Here is a 15,317-nt window from a genome sequence, read left to right as displayed (position 1 = left end):
GTTCAAAATAAATGTATTGTAACATATCAGGTTATAATATGGCAGTGATATTTGCATGCGTTCCTGAATGCACCGAGTGACGTGCGGGGGGTGAGGGAGGTGCGGGAGAGCGAGAGACGTGCCTTCCTGTTGTTGTTGTCGTTCCACAAGTTCGCAAAAAAGAAATAATTGCAACCTAATGAAGCGGGTGACTCTTTGTCAACGTTACAGTATGATACCTGCTGTATTAGAGCACATTAGGGACCAGTGCTACTTGGTGTTTTATCCAGCAATGACTACTGAGCTAAAATTGACAGTTAGCTTGATCATATTTTCATTTTACACCCTCATCACTCTACAGCAGGGGTCCCCATCTGCCGGGCCGCGGACCGGTACCGGTCCGTGGCACATTTGCTACTGGGCCGCACAGAAATAATAATTAAATAACGACCGCATTCTGGCCGAATTAACCCTGTGCCCCTGCTTAACACACCAATATCTCTGTCTACTCTAGATATAATACTACGGGATAGATTACAATGGTGTCATAGAAGTCCATTGATTGGACGGCTAGTAGTACATCTTGTTTGTGCATATAATATCCTCGATAATAACGTATTACTAGGCCGCGGGCGCAGCACATTTGTTCCCGGAAATAATTAGCCCCCACACGAGCGAAGATAACTGGAAAACAGACGTCTTTGGAGATATTTTTACGGCGAAAAGGGCACCTGACGAGCCTACAACCTCAAAGACCCACGAACTGCGAAGGAGTGGATTCGTGACCCGTTTGCGTATAACAGAGAGGTCGCAAATGACGGCGACCTTATTGAACATACATTTGAGACAACAACTCTACCGAGGTTCTGAATTAAAGTCATTCTGGAATATCCTGACATCGCGACAAGAGCATTGAAAACCTTGCTACAATTTCCAACATTGTATCTTTGTGAAGCGGGCTTCTTAATTAATGTTTAACGACAAGGCGAAGTCGTTAATGGTGAGCGTGGTGTGCAGCTGTTGTGTGCAGCTTACATGGCAGGATGAATCTGAGAACTTTTCTCCAAGTCCTTCCATGATCAAACGTAAGTTAATATTCCTTTCTTTCAAGAAAGTTTGTGTTGTGATTACTTTGGAATCGCTGCATTTGCGCATTTTGCGGCTATGTTTAACGTTATGCGCAGAACCACATCGTTGCAATTTTTGATGGGTTGCAAAATTTGTCAGAACACCGGTCCGTGAAAAAAAAGACCCAAATAACACCGGTCCGTGCTGCAAAAAAGGTTGGGGACCCCTGCTCTACAGCACTATGTTTTCACAGATTAAATAAAGCCTGTATGTAAGACACGTTAGCCACGCATCGACAGTGGTCTTAATAGAAACCTAGCCCTCCGCAGGGCTAAGATTACGTGAGCGAGTGACAGTAACGTTAATCTTATTTATTAGCGATGAGAATTGTACTGCTTTAAGATGGCGGCTGTTTCCTAACACCGCTGACTCTTCATTTCGCATCTAGTTCAACATACATGTATATCACATGTATGTTGAACTAGACTTTGAGACGCATCAGATGCTACCTGCTACCACCGTAACATCATGCGGACTAATTTTTAGCAACGTCGGCGTAGTTTGGAGCGGCTGTCGGCTGCAGAAAGGTTTTTTATATTTTTGTATTGCTTCCTCCTCTACGCACGTGACATCAGTGCGTTGTCCCGCATTAAAAGTAGTCCGGGCAAAACATGATGCTTAGAGCTGGCAAAATTAAACGATTCCTCGAGGTGAATAAAATTACTAGGATCAATTTTTAAACTCGAGTTACTTGAGTTCCTCGAGTATTCGTTTCAGCTGTAAATGTAACTGCAAACGTGTTAAATTTTAGGGTGTATCAAACAATAACATTCATCTCATTTGTTTATATAACATTCGCCAATACAGGGTTTACATCAGTGCTTTATACCTCTTGCATATATTAGAACCGCTTTGTAACCACGTATACCGATCTGGTTGAAGAGCACAATGGTGACACCTTGCGGTGCTTATGTAGAAAAAAACCTGCCCCAGCTCTCTGCCATTGCACTGGATTGAATTGTATTTTTGTTTGTTTGTTAAAACTATATATCAAGACTGGCTTTTCGTAACCCTACATTTGATTTAATCACGCGTCATCGCGTCCTGCACACATATCATCTTTGAAGCCTCGTCACGTTGTAATTGCGTCCACCACGTGCCGCTGGTTGGTCTCGTTTGAAAGTACAGAAGTTGAGGTCCACGCTCGTTTTTACTTAAAGTAAATGGACCAAGTAAAATGGGAGATAATGTCATTTGAGTTTTATAGACCTCATAAATAAACATTTAAACGCTGCATGGACCATGTGTTTATGTCCGTATTTCCACCATTTCTTGTCCTTTTTCAAGGAAAGCACCACAAAAAACTACATATCCCAGGAGCCACTGTGAGGTCACAAAGGAAAGACAAAATGCAAATTTTTTTAATATATTGCCAAGCAAGGCGCCAAATAACGAGAGCGAGGTGAGGTAGCGAGTGACAGCTGGTTGGAATGAGTGCCGAATGAATCAAAAACCAGATTCAGGGCAAGAAATTGCGTTATTTCATCAACCCGAGGAAGAGGATGTGCCAGATTTGTCGTCGTTTTTTTTGGATGAGACGGCGAGTGAGACAAGTGATAACAGTGCGCAAAGAGAGGAAGGAGGACCGACACCCCGTGGAAATGAGGGCTGTGTGACGTAGCTCCGTGTCTTGTTCCAAACTGAGTGGCATGCCTGAAGAAATTGGATCGAACTGGTTTATTGTAAATATTTTTAAAAACACTTTTCTTCCAATGTTATTTTTTTTCCACAATCAATCTTTTCAATTTGAAAATAGATGTATGTGTTCGTGAAACTTGATTGTAAGTATATAGCTTTGATAAGGTGATGGGTGCAATACCCAACCCTACAACAAGATATCCACCCTTTTTGTGTTATATATATATATACACTAGTATATAACACATCCACATACAATCTATAACATTTTCACTATTTTGCACACTGGTACCTCGACTTACAAAATTAATTGGCTCTGGAAGTAGTTTCATAACCTGAAAATTCCGTATGTAGGGACGTGTTTTCCATGTAAATGCCCTACTCCAATCCTAGCCTCCCAACATTTAGACATAAATCTTTTATAATGCATAAAAATGCATCAAAACATGTAACGAATACATGTTACAATTAAATTTTTGCACAATAAACACAAAATCACAGTTGTGCATTATGTAAAAAAACAAGAATAAAGAATTAAAGTTAATATACTTATGTAAAGCTTTTGGAACACGAGGGGCAAATAAAGAGAACGCACGGATACACACATATAAATACACTAGAGGTCCTTCTTAGCCAATTGGATGCCAAAAGTATTTTACGTTCAGCAAACTCTGGGAGTCCCAATTACCAGCCATACTGTATTTTTGCATTTCTTATCCTTATTTTTTTTTCTGAACAAGAGGCAATATTTTACCGTTGAGGCGTGTTTTAACCTGAAAATTCTGTATGTAGAGACGCTCGCCTATGAAAAATGCCTATGACCATACCTGTTGTTTTTGTTCAATTTTCAAATATAAAACTATTGGGTTTTAATTTTTTTCTGTTGAATGTTTCTCCTAATAATAAATGAATAAATACTATCGAGCTTCAAAATAGTTCGTTGCGCATGTTTGGTTGGCAATTGGACATCTATATTAGATATTTTGACTTTTTTTTGTTTTGTTCATTTTGGGTCCAAAATGTTGATTATAATTGGTCAGTGACAAAAACAACAGTTTGGAAATGAATGGTATGGTGTCCTGAAAAAACAGGGACCCAACCAGGCCATTGTGGACAATGTTTTTCTTTGAAACATAAAAGGCAACATCAAAGCAAAAATCAGACAAAGTAGGACTGGACGTTAAAGGGTTAAGTATAGACATGTGCCGGTTACCGGTTTCACGGTTTACCGTGGTGTGAAAACGTCGCGGTTTCAAAACCACTAAAATTTTCCGGCAGACCGTAGTACGGTATTCGCCATTTTTCATGTGTCAAAAATGCACCCAGAAATGGCGTGGCGCGGCAGCGCTCACCCCCTCCCATTTGTTGCTGTGTGTGAAAGTGACTATCGACTAAACAGCCAGCGAACCCTAAACAAATACTCCAAACATAAGGCGTTCTTTTCTTCAATTTATTGAGCTCTCAAATCGTGGTAAGTGGAATATACAAAATGAATACATTTAAAACGTTGTACAATTGTATTTTTCCATGTGTGAGTAGCTAAACAGATTAGCACTATGAAAAAGTTCGCCAAACACAAAACACATATTTTCCTTTGAAATTCGATATACAAACTAACTAAAAGCTTATAAAAGACGAATGCTAGCCTAGGCTTAGCTGGGAGAGCAACTTCGTCGAGTGTTAGAGCCGCAGAGTGAGAAAACAAGCTTGATTCGCGTGAATGAAGGGGGAAAAAAGGCATAGCATCAAAGATCGTTAATTGAGGAAAGATGATCTTGCTCTAAGCACAAATTCACGTTCGCTGGATCAAGGATGGTCTCACTACCAATAATTTTTTTTTTTTTTTTTTTAGATGAATCCTTTCCACAACAATATTTACATTTTAACTAACTTATACACTTTTAACTAACTTATTAACTTTTGAATTCTTTGTTCTTTCTAACACAAAGGCATGACATCATGTAGACTAGAGTTGACACAGTGATGAAAATGGCGAAACTTCACTTGAGCTTTTCAATCCTCCAAAAAATTATGCAGTATAAATTTTAAAAAATTTTATTCAGAAGAGTTTTTACTTTTTTTTATAGAAATTATTCTGTTCTTGCTCTAAACTTGAGCAACTTGAGCTGTGACTGTGGGTATAGTCTACGTTATATTTTGATTTTATTTAAAATATTTGTTGTTTTTTTTATTGATAATTTATTTATTTTAACAATACATTCATATTCCAATTTGCAACTATGTTCTGGAAAAAAAAATCCTGTTCAATGGAAAACGTTTTTTTTTTTTTAACCCATACATCTCAAAATAACACATTTTGGAGCTATAATTGCAATACCGTGATACCGTGAAACCGCGGTATTTTTGCTCACGGTTATCGTACCGTCAAAATCTCATACCGGCACATGCCTAGTTAAGTAATGTAGATAAATGGATTGCAATAACAAGTAATAATTTCAAAATTCTTGTCAGCTTAACTCGACTATTTATTTTCCAGAAACATCGGGGGCCCACCGGTGGGCTTCTCTTAACACCACGCTTTGCAAGTTTTCTGGGGGGGGAAACCATGCAATAGTATCTCTAAACTTACCAGGATTTGGGCTCTCCGAAGTGCAAGTAATTGATACTGTAGAGGTCCATGTCCTCAGTATGCCATGCAAAGGTGGTCTTCCACATGCCAAAATATAAGTAGGGTGTATTAACACCCTCAATGGTGATACCGCTGTCTGATTCCACAGTGTCCAAAATTGTGTTTAGATGACAAATGTTCCATTCTTTGACTTCCTGGTGGAACACACAATAATATAAGAATTAGAATAAGATGTAGAGTAAGGAAAAGGAAACGCATGCATCAAATTAGCAACACTTCATCCATATACACCTTTTGCAGGTTATCACTTGAACAGACAAACCATCATCATTTTGTTTGAAAATAAATAAATAAATCCAATATATTTACCGGATTGTATAGACTGCCGCCGACATCAGCCCCATATATAGGAGGATTAAAGGTCACATTTTTCCAATACTTCCTTTCCAGTTCATCAAAATCATCATAATGAGGGCTACAGAACCTGAAAAAAAAAGAATAAATTTTAAATTTACAAATAACGATAATCACATTATTAACAAGTCATAACACAAAAGTTAGTCTTACTTGTCACTGTTTGCAATCTTGCGGAACTCTTTAACAGACATGGATTTTTTCTGAATGTTGTACTGAGTAAAAAGACCTGACTGGCCCGTCACCACTTGCTGAATGGGTGCAGGAATAACCAAATCATCTATATCGTCATATGACTGTCTGGGCTTCCATTCCTTTGGTGGGACCACCTAGAAGCGGTGGGGGAAAAAAAAAAAAAAAAAAAAAAAAAAAAAAAAAAAAGATTATGGTCTCATATTATGGTCTCATCTCAGAAGTGCTTTTTTGTCATTAAATGTGATTATCACTTGCTTTGCTAATGCATTAAATGGTTACTGAACTAATCACTGTCACTTGAATGCAATTGTTGCGCCACCGGTCAGCAAACAGTACATACTTTAGCCAGTCCTGCTTTGTGTGCCCCCTGCGACTCCATGTAGGCGACATAACGGCTGAAATTTTTGAACTCTTCAGCAGTAGGGTAAAAGGTCATAATCCCCTTGGAGCCATGGTTTTGGGGTGCCGTGTCTGACGCCATCCCAAAATCGACAAAGACTCCTGTGGACTGGTGAGAGAACAGTGGTCACAGATGGAAATATCTCAATCAAGGGATGCACTAATACCGGATTGGTACCAGTGTTGATTCTGTACTTCTCTACCCACACGAGAGAAAAAAACTTGAAACACAAATATAAATTGCAATAGATTTTCAAGAGTAATTCCTGGCTAGTGTTGGGCATCGAGCATCAACGGGATCTGGGACTAAAACCACGGTTCGCCTGAAACCGTTCCAATTTTTTAAAAATTTCGATTCCAAGTTTCGATGCCCTGACTGCCGACAGGAGAAAATACCTACCGAACAAGTGGCTAATTTTGCTTAGAACAAAAATGTGCTGCTTCACTTCACATAAATGACAACAAAGTAACAGAATAAACACACCGAAATATCAGACCCTCAGTTAAAACGTGCAAACTTACAGATTTTGTTTTATCAAGGGTTCCCAACGATTTGTAGTGTAAAGGAGGTGTGTAGCACTCTGTAAACCTCAATGATTCTTTTCCAACTAAAGTAGTAAGTTATTTTTGCCTATTTCTTCCAGAATGTCACCACTAGGGGAAGCCAAGCACACATAGGCAAACCAGAGAAAAACTGTACAGTCCTGAGTTACAATAGTGATATCTTGTGGACGGATGAACAATATATCAGTTTAGAAAGATATCAAACTTAAAAAGTAGTCATTTTAAGATCAAGGGACAGAACACTCCCCGCCTGACATTTGCAGGATGTCAGCCCTTAACGAACTTGTAGAAATACCACCTAAAACAAATGGTGAAATACAATAAATGCCTGCAGCATAAGACACTCTAAAACATAAGCAAAATTATATGTGTAAATGTTTTCCCCGTGAGCTTTTGAAAAATAAACCTCTTTGTGAAAGTGCACTCCTGTGGAAAGAAATCGAGAGTTACTTCTGTAACTAAGGTTCTATGAATTCCGGATGACCGCCAGAGGGCGGTGCTTAGCACCTGGATATCTACGTGTGCGCAGCACAAAGGTCGAGAATAAAATGACAACAAAGTCACGCCAGTGGGCGTGACCTGGGTGACGTCACAGACCAGTATAAGGCACACGCTCACCCAGCACTAGGTCCTTGTCGGAATGTAATCGCAGGGAGTCTGAGTGACAGGAAACTCTGGCCACAAAATCACGGCGCGGAGCGAAAACACTCACAGCCGAAGCAGTGTCCAGAGCAGAAAACACTTGCGGAAATATGTAACCGAACAAGATTCGGAAAGCGATATTCCAGCTGCCGCTCGCAGCCTCAGGAGGACGTAACCCACGTAGCTCCAACCAAGTCGGTTTCGAGGCTTCCGGCAAGCGCGGAAATACGACCTTTGCTGATGCGAGAATGTAGAAAAGCAACTAGTGCTGGGTGAGCGTGTGCCTTATACTGGTCTGTGACGTCACCCAGGTCACGCCCACTGGCGTGACTTTGTTGTCATTTTATTCTCGACCTTTGTGCTGCGCACACGTAGATATCCAGGTGCTAAGCACCGCCCTCTGGCGGTCAGGAGGAATGAAATAGAATTCATCATATTCAAGTTCAAAGACTGGTATTTATATACAAGTTAGAAATAGCCCTGTGATAAATTAATAGCAAAGTTAATTGAAGGTTCATATAATTTAAAAAACAATCGAGAAGAAATTAATATTAACTAGGCAATTTTTTTACCCTGCCTATGAAAAGAATCTGAATCGAAACGTGGAATCAGAATCCGTTCAAATTCAAACGATGCCCAACACTATTCCTGGCTGATCGTATTGTGCACTTTGCCAAATTAGTATTAATGTAAGCTGCTTCTTTAGTGATATTGTGACATATTTCAATCAATTAACAAGACTGAATAAACTAGTATTTTTCGTACATAGAAAATACAGCACAAAATAACGTATGTAATAAATCAAAAGTCATGACCCATAAAATACCCCAAAATCAACGGGAAGTAACTGAAAATCAACAGGTAAATGACATTAAATAGCCCAAAATTACCTCATTGCCTGGCATTGGCTGCCACTGAGGGCCATAGACGTTCAATTCGTTTGAAGTGGGACAATTCCCAGTTCAAATGTACTGGACGTCTACAAGTGATAAATGCATTCCAATTCCAGGCAGAAGCTTGTTTTTCTGTTCAATTAATTTTTTGTAGAATATCCTAGAATGATTTCCTGACCAGTTTATCGACAATATTTTTATCACCATTGTTATCGTGAGCTTTGTATCGCAAATCTTATCGTATCGTGAGCAAGGGCGTAGTTTTGCATAGGGATGGTAGGGACATAACACTACTTTTCAGGACGCTCAAATTGTCTCCACCAACTTTTAAGCAACATTGTTTGTATTATATAATGACTTCAGTTATATACTGTAGGTCATTTAGATTGTCTTCATATATGTTGTAAGGATTGAATTGGCCCTGCCATTATTATGTGAATTACTTTCATTATATTCAGACTTAAACTGACCCCTTTTCAGTTGTTGAATGTGTCAGTCCATTTTTTTCCCCTTCAAACGCACATGTGATTGGCTGATGTTGCCCCCCCACACACACACACACCCACGCGTTCACTGCCCCACGACACAAATACAATATGCCGCCTCCTCCGCCCCCTTCAAAGACCAGGGTAGACCAGAACATTAGAATTTCCCCCCTCCTAGCAGCAGCCACTGTAAGCAATATCAATGTTGTGGAGGTGGGGAACACACCACTAATTTTGCTTCAGTAGTAGACCTGCATCAGAGTTAGCATAACGTTAATCTGTGTGACTATTCCGAACTCGAGTGGGAAGCTGCTTTTAGAGAAACATCCTATTACATGTGTTTTCTACTGTTAGTGTTAATTAAACTGTGAGAAATGTAGTGAACAGAGGTTCTCCTTAATTTTCATTATATTTATGTGGTCTTAAACCAGCCCAATGAAGCTTTAATTTTATTTTTTGTTAAATTTGGCTGTGCTTGTGGACAAAAGCAGTAGTGTTTTACCTGAAGGAAGGGTCCATTTTTATTTATTTTTGTTATACATGAACATGTTTTTTTCAGTTATGGTGTATTTTATTTATTTAGTTACACAATGTCGAGTGGTCTTAAGACAAATGTTTAATTTTTGCATTCCTGGATAGTTAAGAGATTATTAACAGGTTTGTATTTATAGTGTATGTTAATATAATTTATGTTCAAATATTGCAATTTAAATTTGCTAATAAAATCCAGACATTTATTCTGGAAGTTTTCAAAATGTTTCTTAACTAGTTTTTGAAAACTAAGGTTTGAATCGAACGGCGTATCACCTGAACCAACACATATATGTACTGCAAAAACACACCACCTTAAAACTAGTTAAATTCCCTTGTTTTCCGTTTCAAATCTACTAGAAATAAGTGACATGATTTGCCAGTGCTTCAGGTAAGTAAATTTTATTCAGATTTCTTGAAAAAAGAAAAAATAGCTGGCTGAAAATAAGCTGTACACTTATGTTAAACAAAAAGTATGTTTAATCTTTAAAAAAAAAAAAAAAAATTAATCCTTAATTCAACAATAGATATTGTTCAAAATATTATTTGAAAGTATTTTTTTCTGAATTTTGGTGAAAAATGACCAAATTTTAGATGTCAAGCTTAATAAGAACAAGTACTACTATTTACTTAATTTAAATGGAATAATCTGATGTATTAATCCGTTACTCTTTAACACTTAAAACGAGATGGAGAAAATTATTCGACTAGATTTAAGAAAAAATATCAGATTACGACGTTATAAATTTGTAGTGTGAAAGTTAGAATAAATCAATATAGATTTATTTTGCATTACATTCCATTATTTTGCCTATCAATTAATTAGGTTTGTATTTGTGAGAAATGTAGCCCTGACCCCCATTCACTCAATCTGTTTGGTCTTATTCACGTCCTGTCCCCAGCAAAAACTGTACATGCAGGTTATGCCGTTATATCGTCCCTACCAATATTGAGACCAAACCTACGCCCTTGATCGTGCGGTACCGAGAGGTTCCCACTCCTAATAATAATAAAGCAAGTCCATCATTGCTCTAGTCCACAAAAATGTTTGATGTTTTAAACATATGCTTTCCATAAAAAGAATAGTGACAAAATTTTAGTTTTTATTATCCATCTCTCTTATTATGTCCTTAAATTATGAATCATCAACAACATTTTGGGTGTCTGTTACAGCATGGAAGATATTTACCAATTAAAACAAAACCAAAAAAATGATATATTTTTCCAAATTAGTTTACCATAATTGATCGAATGACAAAAAATGAGCTATAACGTTCTTTATATTTTTCGTATAGCGGAGCTGAGCCTTGGGTGATTGCTTCGACATGCGTCTCTTTAAATCGACCCGAGCAATCGGCTACCGTTAGCACATATGCTATCTAGTTATCCTTTACGCATTAATAAAACACTGCGCGCTCACAACAACGAACCACATTTGTTTCCATCGGGTTTTAATATCACCGCATCGCACATTATTAGACAAGATTCCTGCAACGAATAAATTGGTAATACTACCACTAAAAAGCCAGACAATACAGTAGACACCTGACAAGGGATGCGACTATTTCGAGGAAACCAATTTCCTCCCAGTATCATTACGTTAGGTTGGGCGGACATGCCCTGCGAATATTGGCCCTTTCCTCTTATAAGAACCAACTCACTGTCAAATTGCAGCTGCACCTACCTAATAAGTGCAATTTTCCTACTTTAGGATGAATTTCTAATTTACAATAAGTCACGCATGGTGCAGAAATTATCCAGCACCACATGCGACCACAAGCGTTGAGCTGTCGGAGCAAATCGGAACGACCAAAGCTAACGTATTAGCATTTCGACTTCTTGCTTCGCCTCGCGCCAAGAGAGCACATAACCACCCGTTACTGACCTCTTACTCCACCCAGGCAAAATAGTCGTCACTTGAGATGTTTAAACTCGTTAATCAACAAATCACGCGGGGAAAGACATTCGGGAGAGCGGCCAGTTTGGCAACTGAGGACGCTGTGAGTGGAACAGCAGCCTCCATTACCTCCGTTACGCACGCACGTCGGATGTTGTTTACCACAGCACGCACAGGCACGTACAACCAATCGGAGAACGAGTCTACGCATTACCAGAAGAGTGCGCTGTAGAGCCTTGCTAATGTAAAACAATTACGATACTGCACTGTACAATAAACCTATATCATCTATAAATAAAGCACCTATTTACACTGTTACTGTCACACTTTTATTTTTTCAAATGAATTGGAAGGTTGGAAATTAGGATTTCTATTTGAAATGATAATTTTCTCCTTCAAACTTGGCTTTTATCAAAGAATGCTCCTTTTGCAACAATTACAGCTTTGCAGAATAATGACAGACTAGCTGTTAATTTGTTGAGGTAATCTCGAGAAACTTCACTCCACGCTTCCAGAAGCACCTCCCACAAACTGGATTGGCTTGATGCGCACTTGTTGCGTACCATACGGTCAAGCTGCTCCCACAACAGCTCAATGGGTTTGAGATCTGTTGACTGTGTTGGCCACTCCATTACATATAGAATACCAGCTGCCTGCTTCTTTCCTAAATAGTTCTTGGATAATTTGGAGGTATGCTTTGGGTCATTGTCATGTTGTAGGACGAAATTGACTCCAATCGAGCATTGCCCACAGGGTAGGGTGACCATATTTTGATTTCTAAAAAAGAGAACACTCAGCCCAGCCTCAGCCCGGCCTCAAGATACTTGAATTTTACTCGAAGTTCACTCAAAGATGCCAATATCACTTTAATATATTTAAAGTGTGCCCCCTCACTCTGGATGGAAAAATGCAGTTTGAAAAAAAATAATGACTTAAAAAAAAAAAAAATATATATATATATATATATATATATATATATATATATATATATATATATATATATATATATATATATATATATATATATATATATATATATATATATATATATATATATATATATATATATATGTATATATGTATATATGTATATTTAAATATGTATATATATATATACATATATACATATGTTCATATATAATGCAGACCCATAGAAATGTAGTCCAGTCAATACACATACACACAGTAGGCTATGTGCCAACTAAACATTTTTATAAACTACTATCACGACAATTGTCCTTGACAAATTGTTATTCCCATTCAATTGATGTTCTCATTCAATGTTCTAGATTGCACACAAACAAAAACCGAAATAAACTGACAAACTATTCAATCAGCATGTTTCCAAACGTAGCAGTTCAAAACTACGTTTCCCATAATGCCTAGCGCGGTTTAGCTTACTAATAGCTAGCTGAGGGAAAAATCAAACTTTGCTATAAAAGTTTGCAATCATCGGCAGCGCGCCGATGCGACACCAAACGGGATTTTACAGTCAAAGCTCAGACAGAAGTCAACAGTTGCCATTATATACGTATTTATCATTAAAAAAAAAAAAAAAAAAAAAAAAAAAAAAACTTTAGGCATTGTGGCCAAATCGTCAACCCAGTAGATGGCGGTAATGCCTCATGATAGGGGTAAACTGACAACAAAAACAAGAACTACTACTTCCCTCCATTTTCATAGGAGCCATGTCAACTGCTGCCACCCAGCGGTTGGAGGGATTCTCTTCAAATTGGTCCCGTGAATAAAACTCAAAAAATTCATAAAAACCGGACATTTTTCTGAATTTATAAAACCCGCCCGGACCACGAGGACACTACGTGAAAGTAGGACTTGTCCGGGCAAAAGAGGACGTTTGGTCACCCTACCACAGGGTACGGTATAGCGTTGCAAAATGGAGAGATAGCCTTCCTTATTTAAAATCCCGTTGACCTTGTACAAATCTCCCACTTTACCAGCACCAAAGTAACCCCAGACCGTCACATTACCTTCACCATGGTTGAAAGATGACATCAGGCACTCTTCCAGCATCTTTTCAGTTGTTATGCATCTAACAAATGTTCTTCTCTTTGATCCAAAGTCCAAACCTCTCAAACTATGATACGTCTGTCCATAACACATTTGCCCAATCTTCCTCTGTTCAATGTATGTGTTCTTTTGCCCATATTAATAGTTTCCTTTTATTAGCCTGTCTCAGATATGGCTTTTTTTTTTTTTTTTTTCCCTGCAACTTTGTCTTGAAAGCCAGAATCCCGGAGTCGTCTCTTCACTGTCGACTTTGACACTGGCGTTTTACGAGTACTATTTAACTCATTAACTCCCAGCCATTTTCACTGGAGCAAAGCTGTTGAGAGAAATTTGGAGGAAATGTTTTGTATTCATAAATGTGTCCTCAGTTGATGTTGAAATAATGTTCTTATTGCTTGTTATGATTGACATATTATCTTTTCGCCACAAGATGGCAGGATGGGACTTAATTGTCTAAAGTGCTACATTTATTACTTCTTTGTGTTTGACTTTGATGACTTTGATTTGTGGGATTGCCTGTATCCGCATGTCGGTGGAAATTAAACACGCCAAGTTTGGGCTAAAAGACAACTTATTCTCCGTCAATTCTTCCTACGAATGCAACGTTGAGCTGCAACCACCTCAACAGGTTATGGGCCCAGGAGTCATTCTAAGGTAAAGTCAGTTTCCACCGTGTAGAAGGTCGCGAAGGACAGCGTGCTCACGGACTGCTGATTAGCGGAAAAAAGCTAACAGGCAACATGGATCCACGAGGAACAAGTAGGTTACCTCGACTGGCATTTGACGGAGATGAAGCTAAATATGAACTCTGGGAAACTAAAATGTTGGGACATTTTCATCTAATCGGGCTAAAGAAGACAGTGCTGGTAGGACCAATCACTGAAGCAGAGAGAGAAAATGATGCAATGAAAAATGCGGACGCATATGCTGAAATGATACAACTTCTTGATGATAAAAGCCTTTCATTAATAATGAGAGATACGCCAAATGACGGAAGAAAAGCTCTGAAAATATTAAGAGAATATTATGATGGGAAGGGAAAACCCAGGATTATAAACTTGTACACCATGCTAACATCTCTTCAAAAGGGAAAAGAAGAAAGCATAGTGGACTACATAATAAGAGCTGAGACCGCCATCACAGCATTGCGAAATGCAGGTGAAACATTGGGAGATGGTCTACTTATCGCAATGGTCTTGAAGGGGCTGCCAGAAAGTTCCAAGCCATTTGCAGTTCATGTGGCGCATACTGATGAGAACATGACATTTGCAGAATTCAAAACCAAACTCTGAAGTTTTGAAGAAACGGAAAAGTTAAATGCAGCAGAAATAAGCGACAGAGTGATGAAGACTAAAGCAAGAGCTTCAAAGCAAACCACAAAAGCAAACGCTCGTGACCGGATCAAAGACGACACAGAGTTGGTGTGCTTCAAATGTGGTATCAAAGGTCACCGTGCAAAATCATGTCAACAAAAGACATGGTGTAGTTGGTGCAAAACGGACACGCACAAAGACACCACTTGCAGACGCAAGGAAACACCGGACGGCGCGAGAAAAATTGCTGAAGATGGAGATTCTGACTTCGTGTTCAAGGTGAGAGATGAACAGCCCGACACCAGGCGGCAGGATACACACAGCATCCGGGAACGAGGTCTGATAGTGCACACGGGAGCGACATCTCATATCATCACTGACGAGACCAAATTCAAAAGCTTCCAGGAGACGTTCAAACCAGAGAACCACAGCGTCGAGTTGGCAGATGGTACCAGGTGCAGTGGAGTCGCACTCAAAAGAGGAGATGCGGAGTGCTACCTGATTGACAACGGATGACATGATAGCTGACATGACAAAACCTGTAACAAAGTTAAAATTGAAGAAGTTTGACAGTGTTATTTTTGGAATTTGAAATTTAAAAGTTCATTTGGTTGTTAAAAA

At 38.7% G+C, this 15,317-nt stretch overlaps 1 protein-coding gene across 3 annotated transcripts in view; it reads right to left on the bottom strand.

Annotated features, from left to right (window-relative positions):
• The window catches only part of kdm4ab (lysine (K)-specific demethylase 4A, genome duplicate b), a 34,858-nt gene extending 21,027 nt beyond the window's left edge, over window positions 1–13,831 (bottom strand). Inside the window, exons 1-5 of one of the 3 annotated variants that reach the window (XM_057857814.1) lie at window positions 13,344–13,831; window positions 6,285–6,452; window positions 5,903–6,078; window positions 5,705–5,819; window positions 5,336–5,529 (exon numbers count right to left, since the gene is read on the bottom strand). In XM_057857814.1, the coding sequence (XP_057713797.1) occupies window positions 5,336–5,529; window positions 5,705–5,819; window positions 5,903–6,078; window positions 6,285–6,452; window positions 13,344–13,352 (662 nt within the window). In that variant the 5' untranslated portion in view covers window positions 13,353–13,831. Of the gene's footprint in view, window positions 1–5,335; window positions 5,530–5,704; window positions 5,820–5,902; window positions 6,079–6,284; window positions 6,453–11,343; window positions 11,511–13,343 lie in introns of those variants that run through there. The other 2 variants (XM_057857815.1, XM_057857816.1) reach the window with 2 other exon arrangements.
• Between the last annotated feature and the right edge of the window lie 1,486 nt (window positions 13,832–15,317).

This window comes from Corythoichthys intestinalis, chromosome 14 (assembly GCF_030265065.1).
Source record: "Corythoichthys intestinalis isolate RoL2023-P3 chromosome 14, ASM3026506v1, whole genome shotgun sequence".
Taxonomy (NCBI): domain Eukaryota; kingdom Metazoa; phylum Chordata; class Actinopteri; order Syngnathiformes; family Syngnathidae; genus Corythoichthys; species Corythoichthys intestinalis.
The sequence above is the reverse complement of the archived record's forward strand: the minus strand, read 5'-3'. Positions and strand labels throughout refer to the sequence as shown.